This window comes from Mytilus galloprovincialis, chromosome 6 (genome assembly GCF_965363235.1).
Source record: "Mytilus galloprovincialis chromosome 6, xbMytGall1.hap1.1, whole genome shotgun sequence".
Taxonomy (NCBI): Eukaryota; Metazoa; Mollusca; class Bivalvia; order Mytilida; family Mytilidae; genus Mytilus; species Mytilus galloprovincialis.
This window is the reverse complement of record NC_134843.1, coordinates 61193376-61215363: the sequence shown is the minus strand read 5'-3', so window position 1 is coordinate 61215363 and position 21988 is coordinate 61193376. Positions and strand designations below refer to the sequence as shown.

Sequence of the window (21988 nt, the reverse complement as noted above, 5' to 3'; positions counted from 1 at the left end):
CCAGTAAGGCTATTTCTATAATCACAACCAACATTGAACTAATTAGGAAAATACTATATCTATTTAATAGAAATTAAAACAAATATAGAAACTGAATCTGATGGATCCTTCCAAATTGATTTAAAACTATGAAATATTAAAACTAGAGGCTCTAAAGAGCCTGTGTCGCTCACCTTGGTCTATGTGAATATTAAACAATGGACACAGATGGATTCATGACAAAATTGTGTTTTGGTGATGGTGATGTGTTTGTAGATCTTACTTTACTAAACATTCTTGCTGCTTACAATTATCTCTATCTATAACAGTACTTTCTGTGGAAAATGTTATTGAAAATCTTCAAATTTTAAGAAAATTGTTAAAAATTGACTATGAAGGGCAATGACTCCTTAGGGGGTCAATTGACTATTTTGGTCATAGTGACTTATTTTTTGTTCTTACTTTGCTGTACATTATTGCTGTTTACAGTTTATCTCTATCTATAATAATATTCAAGATAACAAAAAAAACAGCAAAATTTCCTCAAAATTACCAATTCAGGGGCAGCAACCTAACAACCAATTATCCAATTCATCTGAAAATTCCAGGGCAGATAGATCGTGACCTGATCAACAATTTTACTTCCTGTCAGATTTGCTCTTAATGCTTTGGTTTTTGAGTTATAAGCCAAAAACTGCATTTTACCCCCATGTTCTATTTTTAGCCATGGCGGCCATCTTGGTTTGTTGGCCGAGTTACCGGACACATTTTTTTAACTAGATACCCCAATTATGGCTAAGTTTGGTTAAATTTGGCCCAGTAGTTTCAGAGGAGAAGATTTTTCTAAAAGATTACTAAGATTTACGAAAAATGGTTAAAAATTGACTATAAAGGGCAATAACTCCTAAAGTGGCCAACTGACCATTTTGGTCATTTGACTTATTTGTAGATCTTACTTTGCTGAACATTATTGCTGTTTACAGTTTATCTCTATCTATAATAATATTCAAGATAATAACCAAAAACAGCAAAATTTCGTTGAAATTACCATTTCAGGGGCAGTAACCCAACAACGGAATGTCTGATTCATCTGAAAATTTCAGGGCAGATAGATCTTGACCTGATGAACAATTTTACCACATGTCAGATTTGCTCTAAATGCTTTGGTTTTTGAGTTATAAGCCAAAAACTGCATTTTACCCCTATGTTCTATTTTTAGCCATGGCGGCCATCTTGGTTGGTTGGCCGGGTCACGCCACACATTTTTTTAAACTAGATACCGCAATGATGATTATGGCCAAGTTTGGTTAAATTGGCCCAGTAGTTTCAGAGAAGAAGATTTTTCTAAAAGATTACTAAGATTTACGAAAAATGGTTAAAAATTGACTATAAAGGGCAATAACTCCTAAAGTGGTCAACTGACCATTTTGGCAATGTTGACTTATTTGTAGATTTTACTTTGCTGAACATTATTGCTGTTTACAGTTTATCTCTATCTATAATAATATTCAAGATAACCAAAAACAGCAAAATTTCCTTAAAATTATCAATTCAGGGGCAGCAACCCAACAACAGGTTGTTCGATTCATCTGAAAATTTCAGGGCAGATAGATCTTGACCTGATGAACAATTTTACCACATGTCAGATTTGCTCTAAATGCTTTGGTTTTTGAGTTATAAGCCAAAAACTGCATTTTACCCCTATGTTCTATTTTTAGCCATGGCGGTTATCTTGGTTGGTTGGCCGGGTCACGCCACACATTTTTTAAACTAGATACCCCAATGATGATTGTGGCAAAGTTTGGATTAATTTGATCCAATAGTTTCAGAGGAGAAGATTTTTGTAAAAGATAACTAAGATTTACGAAAAATGGTTAAACATGGACTAAAAAGGGCAATAACTCCTAAAGGGGTCAACTGACCATTTCCGTCACTTGACTTATTTGTAAATCTTACTTTCGTGAACATTATTTCTGTTTACAGTTTATCTTTATCTATATAATAATATTCAAGATAATAACCAAAAACAGCAAAATTTCCTTAAAATTATCAATTCAGGGGCAGTAACCCAACAACGGGTTGTCCGATTCATCTGAAAATTTCAGGGCAGATAGATCTTGACCTGATAAACAATTTTACCCTGTCAGATTTGCTCTAAATGCTTTAAGTTATAAGCCAAAAACTGCATTTTACCCCTATGTTCTATTTTTAGACATGGCGGCCATCTTGGTTGGTTGGCCTGGTCACGCCACACATTTTTTAAAATAGATACCCCAATGATGGTTGTGGCCAAGTTTGGTTTAATTTGGCCCAGTAGTTTCAGAGGAGAAGATTTTTGTAAAAGTTAACGACGACGGACACCGGACGCCGGACGCAAAGTGATGGGAAAAGCTCACTTGGCGCTTCGGGCCAGGTGAGCTAAAAAGTAATATACAAATATAGCCTTTGTATGAGGTCGATACAAGGATATATTGACCCGAAAGAAGTATATTGACTGAGGACGAAGTCCAAGGTCGATATACTTCTTTGGGTCGATATATCCTGTATTGACCTCATACAAAGGCTATATTTGTTATATTATTAATTTCCGACCATGTATGTATCAACATCCTCATTTAGGTTTGTTGGAACTTTATAGATATTACATTGTCTCCTCGACAATAACAACATTAGTTGTTATTTCATTTACTTTTTTTTTGGACATCTTATGTATTTGAAGATTTTTTTTCGTCAAATAATCGATCACAGATATCATTTGTTTCAAAACGTTAACAATATCCTGAAATTCATTACATGACGTCACAAAGTATATCGGTTTTTAGATATTCTAAAAATAACCGTGCAATATGCTTTTTGCCGGTCAATATGCTTTTTGCTATCCGCCATTTTCTCTCTACCTTTGAAAATATAGTTTAACATGTGACTATCCCTAAAGGAATCAAATTTGTTAAAATATACGAATTAATAATATTAACAAATATCATTTATTACAACAAACAACTTTGAAAGACAATGGTATAACATTACATAAAATCTTAGGTATCATTCTGTCAACCTCACATTCATAACATCTACCCATGATATATTAACATAACATCTGTAAACTTGAAATCTCAAATTAAACAACATATTTTCAACATCACATTTATACTGTCAACTAAGGACATAAAATCATACCATCTGTCAACTTGAAAACTTATATTCATACCATCAAATTGGTATCAAACATAACATCTGTCAACTTTAAATCTCACATTCATAAAGTCAACTCAGTATACATTAACATAACATTTGTCTACTTTAAACCTCACATTCATACTGTCAACTCAGGATATATTAACATAACACCTATCAACTTTGAATTCACATTCATACCATCAACTTAGGATATAACATAACATCAGTCAACTTTAAATTCACATTATCACTGTCAACTCAGGACATATCAATATAACACATGTCACCTTTAAACCTCATATTCATACCATCAAGCCAGGATATATTAACATAACATCTGTCAACTTTAAACCTCTGAATTAAACCATATACTCAAGATGTACCAAAATAAATCTGTCAACTTTTAACTTCACATTTCCAGTGTCAATTCTAACATGTCAACATAACATCTATCAACTTACAAACTCATATTCATACCATTAACTCAGGATATAACATAACATCTGTCAGCTCAGGATACATTAACATCTATCAATTTTAAACCTTATATTTATATCATCAACATAGGCTAGGGAATATTGTTCTTCTCTGATACTGATGAGTATTACCTATGGTAGGACTGATCTGAAATATGATTGTGTCAAAAGTTAATCAATTAAACAAGAATTAACTGCTTTACAAACTCTTTCAATGACTCACAATACTTGCACTCTGTTAACATGTAAGACCACACAACATCCCAATCTATCTTCAAACGATTACATAATAAATATATCTTCCGTACAGAGACATTATATAATACTGCGAACTTACTGGCAATTTTACTTCTGTCCAATACTCAAACCTAAAAATAAAAGTCTCTGACACATATTACTTTTCCGCAAATCCTCAAGGTCAAGGTGAACTTTTACATATAATTTCTGTCACATCCATTCTCAGAATGACAAATTCCAAGGGTAACTTATTTACAAGTGATTCTTTTCTACTGTAGGCTTATATGTATTTTTGCTTTCAAACACTGACATCCACATCCTGTCGGACATTCATTTTCTCTTTTAAACCACTCTGTTAAGTGGGCAGTATGGCCACCATGTCCACATGCAAGACAAAAGTTTGATAAACCTACAACAAAAATATTAAATTGTTACAAAATATACATGATCAATTGATTTTTTGTTGTCTCAGCGCCACTTTCAGCTCTTTTGATTATTTCATGGTGGCTAATTTTTATTCTGCAGGAAAACTTGCAAATCTAGTCTATTTAGATTGGAGACAAACACATCTGCCAAGTGGAAGGGGCTGGATATCAAAACTCAGACTTGTAGTATAGAAGTTGAAATACCTAAGACCTCTCCGCAACTGAGGCCTCATAAATATACACACTTCAAGTTTATAAACTTATTCTTCGAGTAAATTCATAGATTTTTTGTTTATAAATTTCTGTGAACAAATCTTCCTTTTTAGAATTGTCATGAACATGCATGAAATATTTGCTACTGGACGTTCAGCAAGCAACAATCAATTAATCGTTTGCAGATAATAACCAAAATTAAGACTAGTGCTCAATTAGACCCCAGACAATAGCTTTAATTCAAAGAAGGGTTCATCACTCTAGAAATAGTATTTTAAATAATAAGGGCAATAATCTTGACCAGTAAAAGTCAAATATGACAAAATCAACATTATTTTTTTTATTTATAGTTTATGACATTTATGCCAAATATTATTTTTTTAAATCAGTTAACAGGTATTATAACTTAAATTGACAATTCCTAAATGTTTTGAACAGTATGTGTCATATTTACAAATATCAAGTTTAACTTGAATGTCATAGTGAATGTTTTTGTGTTAAAATTTTTAAAGGTTAAGATGTATCCATAAAGTTAATGTTTAGAAACCTAATAAAATCCCAATAACTTAAGCAATTAAACTGAAATTAATTTTGAACATTAGCGGTAATATACATCTTCCGGAATTTTATTGCTACAATGACTGAGATAAATTTCAACCAGATGCTCCACAGGGCGCAGCTTTATACGACCGCAGAGGTTGAACCCTGAAAGGTTGGGGCAAGTATGGACACAACATTCAAGCTGGATACAGCTCTAAATTTGGATTGTGATTAAATAGTTGACACAGCATAGGTTTCTGACACAGAATGAATGTGGTCTACTGAACTTAAAATATTTTTTTTGCCTTTGAGCAATTCACTTTGCTGTTGAATATTAATCCTCTCAAAAAAATGTTTGAAGAAATTTTCTTTTTATTTATGAAATCTGAAATGAGAAAATTTTAACCCCCCCCCCCCCCCCCCCATTTTTTTTTCACATCCCCCTTTCCCTTTTTCCAAAACTGATCTCAATTCAAATTTCTAATGGAGTTTGCAACAATAACTACTCATTTAAATACATCATAAAATATTAAAATGTAACAAAAGGTGCTTGTTATCACTGAATGATAAAGATTGTTTTAATTTATCACTTGGTAGTTAAAGTGAATATACATTGTATATTGTATAAAACAATGATTTAAGTTGACTCAACTACTATTCTGGACAAAGAAAGATAACTCCAATCAATTAAAAATTTCTTGCTATTGCACAATATTGTGCAATTAGATATTTCTGGCTATTGCACAATACTGTGCAATTGAAAATATTTGCTATTGCACAATACTGTGCAATTGAAGATTTCTTGCTATTGCGCAATACTGAGCAATTGAAAATTTCTTGCTATTGCACAATACTGTGCAATTGAAGATTTCTTGCTATTGCTGAATACTGTGCAATTGAAAATTTCTTGCTATTGCACAATACTTAATATAATAATTTTGGATCCTGATTTGAACCAACTTGAAAACTGGGCCCATAAACAAAAATCTAAGTACATGTTTAGATTCAGCATATCAAAAAAGCCCAAGAATTCAATTTTTTATAATTGTATAAATAAACCAATTGTTCAATACGTTTCGGCCATTGGCCTTCTTCAGTTGTTTATTATTTTTATGAGCAAAACACGACTCATCAAATTACAAAAAAGGTAAAAATCATTAGTAAATAGAATGAAAAAAGAGGGATCAATTTCTGGGGAAATGAAAACTTATTTGATACCAAAACATCCACATCCAGCAAAATTAAAAGGCAACCCAAAAATCCACAAACAGAACAAATCATACAGAACAATAGTTAATGGGATAGGTACTGCCACTGAAAAAATTGCAGAAATAGCAGAAAAGGAACTAGACAACTATGTTATCAACTCACCAAGTTATATAAGAGATACTACAGATTTTTTAGATAAACTTTCAAAAGTAAAACAGCCAATACCAAAAAACAGCATATTGTTTTGTTTCGATGTAGTAAAATTATACCCATCTATTCCTAGAGAAGAGGGAATAAAAGCATGTAAAATAGCTCTTGACACCAGAAGAAATAAAGAAATACCAACCAATGATATCCTAGAAATGATAAAATTAGTTTTAGAGGGGAATAACTTCAAATTGATTGACAGAGATTTTCTGCAAAATGAAGGTGTGGCTATAGGGTCAAAACTAGGAAAAAATTTTGCATGTACTTATATGCGACAATGGGACAAAGCACTGGAAAAATTCAAAGAGAAACCATTGTTTTATAAACGCTTCATTGATGATGGTTTTGGAATTTGGACTCATGGGGAAAAAAAACTCAAAGAATTTATGGACTTTGCAAACTCAATAAATGACAAAATAAAGGTGGAACTTAGGTACAACAGCAATCAAATTGAATTCTTAGATACACTTGTGAAAATAAAAAATGGTAAATTAACAACAGACCTTTATACAAAGCCAACTGATAAACATATATATGTTCACAGCAAATCATGCCATCCAAAAAATGTAAAAAAGGCAATTCCGTATGGTTTAGCATTACGATTAAGAAGAATTTGTGAAAATGAAGATGACTATCAAAAACATAGACAAGAACTAAAATTACAATTGCGAAAAAGAGGCTACAATGGAAAATTTATTGAAAACCAACTGAAAAGAGCAGACAACTTAAATAGAAAAGAGTTATTACAGAGAAAAAATAAAATTAAAAAAACATCAGAACGCATACCTCTTGTTGTAACCTTTACCGATTTACTACCTGATATTCATGACATTGTGAAAAAAAGATTTAATATTTTACATAACTGTAACTTGATGAAAGAAATATTTCCAGAACCACCACTAGTAGCTTATCGAAGAGATAGAAACTTAGCAGACATAATTGTACATGGAAAACTAAATAAGATCACCAAAAAATGTACCAACTACAGCAGCAACAAAACATGTAAAGAAGAATGTGAAGTTTGCGATATTGAAAGACATGAAGAAAAAATTATACTCGGAGATAAAACATTCAACCTCAAAAAGAACATTCATGGATGTCAACTGGTGAACCTTATTTATGGACTTCACTGTGAAAAATGTAACCACTATGTCTATGTTGGAGAAACAGAAAGATCACTCAACGAAAGAATAAAAGAACATCTTGCAGATATCAGACATGATAGAGATACAGCTGTGGCAGAACATTTTAACCAAGAGGATCATTGTAAAGAGGACATCACAGTTCAGGTTCTGCAACAGATTTACGATAAATCCGCAAATTACAGGAGATATATTGAGGCACAATGGATGCAAAAATTAAATACAATTAGACCATTTGGAATTAACGTTAAAAAGGAATGACTTTAATTGATCAAAACTTATATAATTTAACTTTCATTCATACAAAAGTATTGTGACGTCATGTTATTATGACGTTAAAGTATTATGACGTCATGACGTTTCCAAGGACATTTATCTATAACATCTTTTCAATGTTTTAAAAAAGAATGGCAGCCATGTAGTTTAGAGGAATAATAAACAACTGAAGAAGGCCAATGGCCGAAACGTATTGAACAATTGGTTTATTTATACAATTATAAAAGATATGTTCCCTATTGGAATTTTGAAAACAAGGAATTCAATTTTTGTTAAAATCAAATTTAGTTTAATTTTGGACCCTTTGGACTTTAATGTAGACCAATTTGAAAACGGGACCAAAAATTAAGAATCTACATACACAGTTAGATTTGGCATATCAAAGAACCCCAATTATTCAATTTTTGATGAAATCAAACAAAGTTTAATTTTGGACCCCGATTCGGACCAACTTGAAAACTGGGCCAATAATAAAAAATCTAAGTACATTTTTAGATTCAACATATTAAAGAACCCCAAGGATTCAATTTTTGTTACAATCAAACTAAGTTTAATTTTGGACCCTTTGGACCTTAATGTAGACCAATTTGAAAACGGGACCAAAAATTAAGAATCTACATACACAGTTAGATTTAGCATATCAAAGAACCCCAATTATTCAATTTTTGATGAAATCAAACAAAGTTCAATTTTGGACCCTTTTGGGCCCCTTATTCCTAAACTGTTGGGACCAAAACTCCCAAAATCAAACCCAACCTTCCTTTTATGGTCATAAACCTTGTGTTTAAATTTCATAGATTTCTATTTACTTATACTTAAGTTATGGTGCGAAAACCAAGAATAATGCTTATTTGGGCCCCTTTTTGGCCCCTAATTCCTAAACTGTTGGGACCTCAACTCCCAAAATCAATCCCAACATTCCTTTTGTGGTCATAAACCTTGTGTTTAAATTTCACTGATTTCTATTTACTTATACTAAAATTATTGTGCGAAAACCAAGAATAATGCTTATTTGGGCCCTTTTTTGGCCCCTAATTCCTAAACTGTTGAAACCAAAACTCCCAAAATCAATCCCAACCTTCCTTTTGTGGTCATAAACCTTGAGTCAAAATTTCATAGATTTCTATTCACTTAAACTAAAGTAATAGTGCGAAAACCAAGAAAATGCTTATTTGGGCCCTTTTTGGCCCCTAATTCCTAAAATGTTGGGACCAAAACTCCCAAAATCAATCCCAACCTTCCTTTTGTGGTCATAAACCTTGTGTCAAAATTTCATCGATTTCTATTCACTTTTACTAAAGTTAGAGTGCGAAAACTAAAAGTATTCGGACGACGACGACGCAGGACGACGACGCCAACGTGATAGCAATATACGACGAAAAATTAAATTTTTGCGGTCGTATAAAAAATGTTTTGGTCCGGACACATTATAGTAAACACCAGCAAACAAGGGAAGACATATATTAACTGGGCTATTCAAAAGTAATTTTATTTTTAATAGTTTTTACAATTTAGCAGTCAAATTGGTCTGACCAAATAAATGTGTGTTATAGTATCTCTGACTGTATATTCATGCACACCCTTCGGTAAATATAATAAAGAGACTATACACCTTATCGCTATTTGTCCGCCATTACTGGAATTCACACAGGTTCCTGTTAAATTTTGACGTCATAAAGCAAAACATCTGACGCCACAATGGAAAAGTGATTGTTGTGTGCGTCAAAAGTTCAAGCGGCCGGGTCAGCCGGGATTAGCGATAAGGTGTATGGAAGGCAACTACATGTACAAGAATTTTTTATAATTTTGATGAAATCTGTCGACTTAAATCTCACATGGTTTCTTGTTACTTCTTAGTATCACTCAATTTAACATGCTAAGAGGCATTTTCTGATAAATGAATAAATGGATGCTTCAATTCAATCAGCAAATACTATATGCATATTCAGAACAATAACATTTTAAAGAGATATGATTATACCCTAATTGGTAAGACTTAGACTTAGGCTGAGTTGGATTTTAAATGTGCTAGCTCACAAGGGCCTGTGTCACAATAATATACTCAGTATGTGCTAGCTCACCAGGGCCTGTGTCATAATAATTTACTCAGTGATCAGAGTACAATGTTTGTGCTCATAACACCAAATTCAGTATTTTGATGAGGAAGAACTGGAAAGGGGGAAAAGTTCTAATTAATAACAAGAATGTGTCCATAGTACACGGATGGCCCACTCGCACTATCATTTTCTATGTTCATTGAACCGATGACCCGTCAAATCTCTTATTTTGTCATTACAATTAGAAAGCTCATATCATAGGGAACATGTGTACTAAGTTTCAAGTTGATTGATTAAAAACTACCTCAACCAAAAACTTTAACCTGGAGGGGGACAGATGGATGAACAAACAGACAGACGAACGAACGGACGCACAAACCAGAAAAACATAATGCCACTCTACTATCGTAAGTGGTGCATAAAAAGAAATTTGAAATGCATTAAATCAAATCTTATATTTGAATTAAGATGACAATAGTGTTGGTTATTATGTCAAGTTTTATCCACTAGCATTGCCTATATTTAAGCTTGGTTAAAATTATAAAAAGCAAATTTCTATCACCATTAAAATATACTGACCTTTGACTCCTAAATGACAAATTGCACAATTGAATGCTGGGTATTTACATGATAAACATTGTGATCCACGGACTGGCTGGCTACATTTGTAGCAATATACACTGAATTCTGAAATAAATAAGAAATAAAACAGGAGTGAAAAAAAAACCAACTAGAGGCTCTAAAGAGGCTGTGTCGCTCACCTTGGTCTATGTGCATATTAAACACATAAGGACACAGATGGATTCATGACAAAATTGTGTTTTGGGGATGATCTGCACTTTGCCCAGTAGTTAGAGAGAAAAACATTTTGTAAACATTTACCAAAATTTACAAAATTTATGAAAATTGTTAAAATTGACTATAAAGGGCAATAACTCCTTAAGGGGTTGATTGACCATTTTGCTCATGTTTACTTATTTGTAGATCTTACTTTTCTGAACATTATTGCTGTTTTAGTTTATTTCTATCTATAATAATATTAAAGATAAAGATAATAACCAAAGACGGCAAAATTTCCTTAAAATTACCAATGCAGGGCAGCAACCCATCAAACGGTTGTCCGATTCATCTGAAAATTTCAGGGCATATAGATCTGGACTTGATAAACAATATTACCCCCATGTCAGATTTGCTCTAAATGCTTTGGTTTCAGAGTTATAAGCCAAAATCTACATGTTACCCCTATGTTCTATTTTAAGCCATGGTGGCCATCTTGGTTGGCTGGGTCATCAGACACATTTTTGGAACTAGATACCCCAATGATGATAATGGCCAAGTTTGGTTAAATTTGGCCCAATAGTTTTAGAGGAGAAGATTTTTGTAAAAGTTAACAGACGACGACAGATGACGAACACCAAGTGATGAGAAAAGCTCACTTAGGTGAGCTAAAAAACTGATGATACAGAGACATGTGTCACCTATCTGCATATAATTCAGAAAAGACAGTCTGATGGACAGCAACTTTGCTTATTACTTCAAAGTACTTATTTGGTCGTCCTAAACATTTCAAAATTTTGAATTATTTGGCCAAACCCTTCACCTATTATTGTCTTCGCACCAATAATTTAGTACTTTTCCAATTCATCGAGGGGCATAACTTTGAAAGATAAAGGTGAAAATCTGTCACATTGGAACTGGATCTTTGTTTACTGGTTCCTTTTATACAACATTTTCAACTTTCAAATGATTAAGTAGATGATTACAAATGTTATCATTTTGAAATCAATTTCAATGTTTGTCAGAGTAAAACAATATACAATGAAAATATTTGTTGACGGATATATGGATGGAACAACAAAGTGATTGCAAAGTAGCCCAACTTCTGGAGCGTGGAGGTTAAAAACATGTAACAGTTTTGAAATCCACTCTTGGTTTCATTCTCTGTTGTTCTAATAGATATGATGCTTATATTTTGATTGAAAATTTTTAGATAATTATATATTGTCAAGGTACTTTACAATGCAGTTTCCCTGTATGAGGTTCATGAAATACCCATTCTACGGAGATGAAGAATTTGGATTTTTAAAATATTTGATCCAGTACACAGTTTTAGTATCGACACAAAGTAATGTCTTTCACCATGCATAGTTTACCTTCTTGGCAGTGTCTACAGTCTTGCAAAAAAAAGAGAGTATTTTATATCTAAGCTTTGTTCAAGACATTTTTTAATTATTGGCAAGAAAAAGGTAAAATTAAAAAAAAAATGTTTACTCACCAATTCCTCTGTGTTCTGGTGGAGCATTTGAAACAAACTTCATCACTTCTCTACTCTGGTTCTTTAAACCCCAGCAGTCAAGGATGTTTGCGTAACATCTTAAGTATTCATCATACTTGTTCTTATCTACTGGATCTAACATTCTGGAAAAAAGATAACAAAATAAATGCTTACTTAAAAAAAATAAAATAAAATTTGAAAATCTTCAATCTTCAATAAACTATAAGACTAACACTTGTGAAACAATTTCCCCATTTATAACATCTTAAAGCAACACCAGCCATCTTGGATGCCAAACAGGAAATGTAAGAACATATCACTTGACAAAATCATAAATATTGACTTTACCTGCAATAATTCTCATGTGCTGTCTTATCCAGTTGTTCTTGTCTTTCTTTAACATCCTCCTCATCTTCTTCTAATTTGAAATCATTGTCAATGGTGTCAATTTCAAAACCAGAATAGCTGTTTGATCTTTTTAGTTTCATCACGCCTAAAAGCATGAAAACCCATCTATGAAACCTTATAGTAATAAGAATTAAAGTGAAATAGGGCTTATGTTAATAAAACACCAATAACTTAATAAAAAGATCTGGTTTTGGGGAAATCAACCAATTTTCCCATACCCATGGTGTGCAAAAAGAGTGAATTTGTACAAACATTTTTTAAATTAATTTTCTTTTTCTATCATACTGTGATGCGTAAAAACGAAACTGACCAAAAACTCACTCCAACTATAAATTTCTTTTCTAAAAGGCGTTAAACAAACCTTTATTTTCTATTGAAAATTTTGATTTCCTTTTAATTATATTACAGAGATACAGATTTTAGTACACAGTTTCTGTAGAGTAAAACAGATAAAATTAATTAGTAAAAGTATATTATCTACAAAAGAAAAGCTCTTGTTAACATTAATACCCAAATAACCTACATGCTTTAGATCATTTTATTTCAAAATTAAGCAGAAATGAAAAAAAAACACCAACCAAAAGACAGACAGATATAGCCAACATGAAAAAATATTTAAAATAAATTTCTCAAATACTCCCTTATATCCCACCTTGTCACTTCTTTTTATCACCAATATCCCCTATCCAAAACGTGTCATCACCCTCAGGAATCTTTTATCAGTATAATGACAAATACAGACATAGGCGGATTGAGGATGCTGCCCCCCTCCCTTTCATATGAAAAATTTAGTTGATAATATAAGGAATTACTGAAGCGTGACTGTAGTGGACACCCTCTAATTGCAGTCCTTGGGCCTCCCCTTATTAAAAGTTCTGGATCCACCACTGCAAGACAATTTCTTTATACGAAGTTAACTTTAGTGACAACAAGGAAATAAAAATGAATCACAGCAGCTTTGCAGTACAAAAAGATTTTTTAAAGTGCATTCTTCAGCAAAACTAATTAAAAGTTTTAACTTTAAAAAAAAAGTTTAAATTATTATTTACAAGTTCTGGCTTTGATAAATGTATATACAAATATCACACAGCTGACAATCATTTCTTCTGTTAAAAAAAAATAACACATGTCAATTCTCTATATGTTACATATTTTACAGGTCAATTCTATGCATGTTACAAGTTTTAAAGGCCAATTCTATGCATTTTACATGTTTTAAAACATATTTTTGAAGAAAAGTTTGGTTTATCAATTAATTATTTTCTGTTGACTTTATCATTCAACAAAACATAACTGGTTCTGTATTATAATTATTATGTTAGTTCTGGAATATAACATTTTACTTAAAAAAGATAAAAGAGGTTGAAATACGGTTTAATAAAATAAGAAAACTACACAAAATTTTGAATGTAACTTTTGTATCAGTGTTTACTTTTGAATTGGGCTAAAGGTTTAAAATGAGGAAATTCTAATTCTGAAAATTGAAAAGCATGTATTCAGCCTTTTTGTTTCAATTACATAGCTCACTTCCTTTGTAGAAGTTCTTTTCAAGCAGGACTTAAATAAAGATTAATAAAGCTGATAGCTTTTCAAATATAGTGTACTCAGCCAGACTAAAAATTGTCCCATTTTGGAAATTAAAACTTAAAAGAATATGTATGATCTATTGACAAGCATTTACCAAATAGCTCCTATAAAAAAAAAGGTTTCAAGTAAGATTTCTGTTGCATAACTTCTTAGAAGTCCATGTTTTGATAAATGGAAACCAAACCAAGATCAAAAACAAAACAGAAGATACACAACTCTATATCCTCAAGAAGAATCTGCACAAGTTTGATGGAATTATGCCAAGCTCTTTCCAAGCAGTTGCAAATTAACAATCTGACATAAGCAAAAATACTTAGTTCCTTGTTTTAGATTGAAAACATCCAAATTCACTCAGAGAAAAAAATGAATTGCAGTGCACATCTTTACGTCCTTAAGAAGAATCTGTACAAGCGTTGTTGTCGATGTAGAGCCATTTTCAAGGCATTTTGGACTATCAATGATAACATGTAACACATTCAATGCCAAACAGCAGATGTGATCCATATCTGCCAATAAAGCTCTTGACTGGCAAGCGGCACACAAATGTTTCGAGTCACAACTAGCATTTTCAGGGAGCAGCAAGCATGAGAAAATTCCAACAGAAATGATAATGATGGATGGATGTTTTGCATTAGTAAACAAATTCAAACATATTCATAAGGAGAATATGTTAATGTAGCATGAATTTAAACCCTGCTTTGTTCTGGATAGAAACACAAAGCCAGAGACACATCATTCTGACTCCAAGCTGACCAGTCTTTGTTCTTACTCCTAAATGTCACATGCTTATTGAAAAAGTAGCAAATACTAATTCTAACATCTTTGGTTTGTCCCAGCCAGGATCAAACCCAGAACCAACTGAACTGGAGGCTTAGATCAACATGATTCCACCAGACCATATTGTTTTTCGAGATAAGGCCACAATTAAAAATATTTTGGTTTGCCCAAACCCTAACTAAAGGTTGAGACAGAGGGTAGGTAGGTAGGCATTTTCTTTTTATTTTTTGGAAAAGAGAAATTGAAGTATCGGGTGTTTATTAGTCTTCATGCCTATCTGATTAAAAAAAAAACTTCTTCAAATCAGGACAATAAAAGAATTTGAGTAGGCAGCTTTTTTCTGGGTAGGTAGCGTTTTGGCAAACAAACCTATTATTTTTTATGGCCTAATAGGACTTATAAAAATTTGTTAAAAAGAAGTTTTAAAGCAATCAAAGCTATATTGCTCACTGGTATATAGATACACATGTTAATTATTGTGAGGAATTTGAACAGGAAAGTTTTTGTAAAAAATTCTTTACTTTCACCATAGAGTTTGAGTAGTTATATCTTAACATTTTGTTTCCTGTAAGAAATTTGGTGTTGATATTCTAAGCTAAATACATTCTTGACTTGATTAATTTATTCTTGACATCTTGGAATTCATACTGGTCTTTTGTTGAAAACTGAATGTTAACAATCAAATGTCTTGTTTTTTTTTTTGCTTAAATGGGTTTATGTCTCCTTGATGTTTATCCAACAACTCTTATTTATTATATATAGCAATCTTTATGGTCAGTGTGCAACTGACAAGATCCCTTTCCTAACCATAAAAATAACAATTTGGCAGTCTGGCTGTATTCACTCAAAAATTTCAAAATTCTATTTCCATACCACTCTCTTTGATAGGTTGCATTGAACATTGAATTTTTGGGAAGAACATGACATAAACTGGTTTGTAGCATATAAAAACACATTCCTAAACCATGACATACCTTGGTTGGTTGGTTGGTTTGTTGTAATTAGCTTAGGAAGGTGCAGGAGTGACAAGATTCCATCCCCAACCATGCTATACTTCAGTTGGTTGAATATATGAACTTGGACATTAGGGGTGATAATACTTTGGTCTTAACCGTGACATACTATGGTTGGTTGGTTTTATTTACTCAGAGGTGAGGTTGATACAAGACCATATCCTTAACCATGAACATACCTTGTTTGGTTAGTAGGTTATATTAATTCAGAAAGATTTGGGTGTTGCAAGATCCCATCCAACCATGTCATACTTTGGTTTGTTGGTTGAATTTTCTCAGGAAGGTTAGTTGAGACAAGACCCAATACTCAACCATGAATTTCCTTGGTTGGTTGGTTGCATTAACTCAGTAAGGTTAGTTGCGACAAGACCCATTACCCAACCATGACAAACCATGTTGGTTGGTTGCATTAACTCAGGAAGGTTAGTTGCGACAAGACCCAATACTCAACCATGAATTTCCTTGGTTGGTTGGTTGCATTAACTCAGGAAGGTTAGTTGCAACAAGACCCATTACCCAACCATGACAAACCATGTTGGTTGGTTGGTTGCATTACCTCAGGAAGGTTAGGGTGTGACAAGATCTTCTCCCTACATATAATACCTAGCTTAGTTGACTTTAGTTGACTTTATTAACTCAGGAAGGTTAAAATGGCAAAACCACCATCCCCAACCATGAAATATCTTTATTGGTTGGTTGTATTAACTCAGGAGTGTAAGAATATGACAAGACCCTGTCCCCAACCATGACATACCCTGGTTGGTTGGTTGTATTAACTCAGGAGTGTAAGAATATGACAAGACCCTATCGCCAACCATGACATACCGTGGAAGGTTGGTTGTATTAACCCAGAAAGATTAGGATTAAACAAGACCCCATCTTCAACAATGAAATACCAAAGTTGGTTGATGGTATTCATCAAATTAGGTTATCGTGTGACAAGACCCATCCCCAACCATGACATAACTTGGTTGGTTGGTTGGTTGTATTTACTCCAGAAGATTAGGTTTAATAAGTTCCCCTACCCAAGAATGACATATCTTGGTTGGTTGATTAACTCAGGAAGGTTATTGTGTAACAAGATCTTTTCCCCAACAATCACACATCTCGGTTGGTTGGTGGTATCAACTCAAGAGTGTTAACATATGACAAGACCCTGTCCCCAACCGTGACATACCTTGGTTGGTTGGTTGTATTAACTCAGGAAGGTTAGGGTGTGATGAGACTTCTGAGAGAGGTGGTGATAGCAGGCTAACAATATCAGCTAGCTTGTTGGCAACAGGAAGAGCTATAATGAAGCAAGGTTAGTGGTGATCAAATAAAATCAAATCAAAACAAAATGTGATAATTAGTAACAAAGTCACTCTAGTAAATTTTCAAAGTGATATTTTTAAGAATAATAACTATGAAATATTAATGGTTTTAGTACATTTTTCAATGATGACAAAGGTTTTAGTAACATTGTTAATATTTTCCAGACTCAATAGAAGCCTGTTTCGCTCACCACGCACCTGTTGCTAAGCAGTAATGCAAGACAAATGTTCTCCAAAACTATAACAATAACGGAAACTATGTTCTCTAGCTGCTAGACACTTAAATAAATATAAAACTGAAACAAAACCCTTGTCTGATACATTGTACAACTTTTCAATGACAATTTTTCTATTAAAATGTACTTTTTATGAATATAAGGTTATTCAAGTGATATCATATTTTTAATTATTCTTTAACATAAGCAGAATAATTGAAGGGGCAACTGAAACAAAACTAAAATATTAAAAGGCCAAAGGGCATAATAAGGTCAGAATTAGATCAACCAGATGACACCAACAAATTACATGTTACAACTTATAGCAAAGAGAGCTTAAAGGTAGCAATTAGGTCAAAAGTAGGTCAAATGAAATTTATAACTAATTATTACACAACTATATGCATAATCTCTGATAACCATTAAGAAAGAATTTTTATAACAGATTACCATCTTAACAATATTATGGCCAAATGATCTATTACAAAGTCTGCTTCTATGATTTTTGACAACAGATTGGATCAACCATATAGTCTTAAAAGATCTCTTTACAGGTTTTTAAAGAAACTTACTATGGATTTTATCCCCATGCCTTATTTTATGAATTATTGACGAGGCTGTTTGCCAAGTTTTTGTAGCTTCATTAACTATTGACATAGCTTCCTAAGATTGGTATACCATGGCGAAGGAAAATATTGCTTTAATGTATGACAGAAAATGGACACCAAGTTATGGCAATACCTCACACTGGCATTTAGGTCAAGTGAGCTAGCGCATAGCTTTTTAACATACACATCAACTCAAAGATTATTTTGTTAATAAGAGTTAATTATATCATCAAAACAGTGTGACGGTTTACAATTTTATATATCCTTCAACATAATAAATATAACAGTTGCAATTAGTACCCTTAATAGCAAATTAATAATTATAAAACTTTTCATTTAAATAGTTTTTCTTTATATCACAGGTGTAAATAAAATATAGCTTCTTGGTATAGTTAAAAGTTATATCAAAAGGTAAGGTACAAATATGAGAGCAACACTTTTATATCAAAGTGATGTTTTGAATAAGCTGTAATAATTATATGTTGAAGCATCTAAAAATTAATAGTTGATACTATATATTCAAGTATATGCATTTAATGTACATATAGAAAAAAACCACCTATATACTAAGTCATTTTTTAAACTGATCAGACAATACAAAGATAAGATTTAATATGTGCGATATATCATGAAGATCAAAATAATAATACATATAGATTTCCTAAATGTAACATCATATGAAATTTGCAATACATAATAACTTACAGAAATACCAAGAGAACCTACTCTTGGTCAACATCAGAATTCATACCTGAAGACCCCCCTCCTTTTCTTTTATTCTCTTTTTTTATAATTTATTTGTATATAATCTTGACAAGAAGCGGGATGTTCTTATCAATCAGATTAACTTGCGGTCATTTGCAAAAATGGCAGGGTGCACAATATTAGAAAGTTTCTTTTCAAATGTTGATGAAATTACCATTTGGAGCTCTAGTTGTCAACAAAAGGAAATGCCTGTACCAAGTCAAGATAATGACTTCATTTGGTGTGTTTGAGTTTTCGATTTTTTTTTTTCATTTGACAAGGAACTTTCTGTTTTGAATTTTCCTTTGAGGTAGGTATTTTTCATATTTTACTTTTTCATAATTTATTGCCATGAAATTATTTGGCTGCAATGGCAGAATTAAAGGTGCCCTCTATTTACAAGGAGATATCAGTAAAAGAGTCTGTTTACTGTAAAGTTGGTAGTTAACACTACGAGACTCTAGATCATGACTAACTGTCATGAAATTGTACATATATAAGAATGTGGTATCCCACGCCTACAAACTGTCAAACAATAAACATTTAATTATTCATGAAATTTATAATGATTTTAAAGGAGGAGGTAGGACAAGAATTTTATAAATTCAGAAGTAAATATATAAAATATATCTGACTGTTTCCCTCAAATTTTCATAGATGAAGCAAATATAGGTCTATCTAAAAAATCATCTAATACCATACAAATAACAGAAAAAAACTAAAGATTTTCAAAAAAAATTCTGAGTAAGTAACTCGCATATTTCACTTCCTTTTACAATTTAGCATTTTCTATCAAATCAAGAGAAGATTTAAGTTCATAAACTAAACTAAAGTACAAAACATAAATAAATGACGATTGATTGAAAATGCTTTTATTTTGTCCTTTTTTTGTGGTGGGGATTATTCTACCAACTCACTCAAAAACATCATAATACAAAATTACATGTATAGCTGTATTAAATAAGCAACAAAATAGCAAGCATAAACAAAGATGAAATTGATCTAAATATGACAAAACAATATCATTACACATCATATAAGTGGTATTTTTCAATGAGACTTTTGTGTCATAGTACAAATTAAAACTAAATATGACAATTTAAACAATCCCTTGTAAAAATCAAGCTATCAAACTGGTTAGACCATTTTTTCACTAAGAATTAAAGCATTGTTTTTACATTTTTTCCACTATACAGATGAAGTAATATTTTTCAAATATAAAACTCAATGGATGCCCACTCGTACTATCATTTTCTATGTTCAATGGACCATGAAATTGGGGTCAAAACTATAATTTGGCATTAAAATTAGAAAGATCATATCATGGGGAACATGTGTACTTAGTTTCAAGTTGATTGGACTTCAACTTCTTCAAAAACTACCTTGACCAAAAACTTTAAGCTGAAGCCAACAGACGCACGACGGAGGAACTGACGAACGAACGGAGGCACAGACCAGAAAACATAATGCCCCTCTTCTATCGTAGGTGGGGCATAAAAATACCACTTATACAATAAACAACTACATAAAGTTTGTAGGACTTCACTCTGCTATATACAGCAAGTTTGCAAAACAATTTTTTATTAAATATATAATATAGAACTGAAACATCCAAATAATATAGCATTTCTCATTCAAGGACAGTCTAAATTTGGAGGGAACTAAATGAAATAGAATTAACGACAGAAATATAACAGAAAGAAATCTTGAATATACAATACGTACGGGACAACATACTTAAATATAAACATAACATTTAATCATGCTGGATAATGTAGCTTTTAAACTTCAGGTTGACCAATCATCCTCCCCCACATAAAATAGTCGAAGTCAAGGGTCATGTTGATAAATCGGAAATTTTAAAAATTATTTTAATGGAGCTGAAGAAATAAGAAATTAAAAAATTGAAATATGCAACTCAACAAATACCAAAAAAATAAATATACTTCTAATTACTTAGTATCTAAAGTTGTGAAGAAGAAAAAAAAGCTACCGTCTAGAAGCTGTAAAGGCCTATATGTTGCTCACATGAATTCTATGAAAAAGGCCGAAATGTTTCAGGTGAGCATAATTTTGGCCAAATTGGTCTTTGATTTCAAAGGAAGTAATTTTTAAAATTTCTGTCTTAATTGGGTTTACTGGTATATGATCATAAATTATGGTGTCAATGGGCAAACAGGTCAGTGAAAGAGACATATAATTTCTTTGAATAATTTTGATTTATACAACAAAAAAACATGGATATAAATAAAATGATATATCTAAACACACCAAACTGTTATTAAATGTACAAGTTTATACACATACATGACAAAATCAAATTCATAAGACTATTTCTTTTTTAAATGGCAAAATAGTCAAAAACTACTGTCTTTAAAAATAATTGAATGGATGTGAAATTATTACTGACAGTGAATAAAATTACAATTTCCAATTATGTTACACTTGCATTTTTATATTTCTTAGTTTCACAGCATTGAAAGTAAATAACTTTTTTGGTGCCATATTTCAACAAATAGTTATCAAAGGTACCAAGATTATAATTTAATACACGAGATTCACGTTTCATCTACATTAGACTCGTCAGTGACGCTCAGATCAAAATAGTCAAAAAGTCAAAAAATTACAAAGTTGAAGACCATTGATGACCCAAAATTCCAAAAAGTTGTGTCAAATACGACTAAGGTAATCTATGCCTGGTATAAGAAAATCCTTAGTTTTTCGAACAATTCATAGTTTAGTAAACAGGAAATTTATAAAAATGACATATTCTTGATATTCATACACCAAAGTATGACTACTGGGCTGGTGATACCCTCAGGGACCAAATGTCCACCAGCAGTGGCATTGACCCAGTGGTGTAAATAGTTAACAAAGGTACCAGGATTATAATTTTTTTGGGTTAGACAAGTTTCGTCTACATATAAGACTCATCAGTGACACAAAACCTATACAAAGAATTTGATATTAAAAAAAAAAAGATTATAAATTCAAACTGCAAAATTTTCTAAATGATGAATGAAACAATTATTTAATGATTAGTATAAATAAACTCATCATAGATACCAGGACTAAATTTTGTATATACGCCAGACGAGCGTTTCGTCTAC

The 21988-nt window shown here is 32.1% G+C and overlaps 1 protein-coding gene across 9 annotated transcripts in view; it reads right to left on the bottom strand.

Annotated features, from left to right (window-relative positions):
- Positions 1 to 2949: 2949 nt before the first annotated feature.
- LOC143080044 (GATOR2 complex protein WDR59-like) overlaps positions 2950 to 21988 on the bottom strand; it is a 62625-nt gene continuing 43586 nt past the window's right edge. For 2 of the 9 annotated variants that reach the window (XM_076255686.1, XM_076255685.1), the window contains exons 23-27: positions 17176 to 17286; positions 12562 to 12706; positions 12214 to 12356; positions 10518 to 10625; positions 2950 to 4278 (exon numbers count right to left, since the gene is read on the bottom strand). In XM_076255686.1, the coding sequence (XP_076111801.1) occupies positions 4139 to 4278; positions 10518 to 10625; positions 12214 to 12356; positions 12562 to 12706; positions 17176 to 17286 (647 nt within the window). In that variant the 3' untranslated portion in view covers positions 2950 to 4138. Of the gene's footprint in view, positions 4279 to 10517; positions 10626 to 12213; positions 12357 to 12561; positions 12707 to 17175; positions 17287 to 21988 lie in introns of those variants that run through there. The other 7 variants (XM_076255688.1, XM_076255687.1, XR_012979606.1 and 4 more) reach the window with 5 other exon arrangements.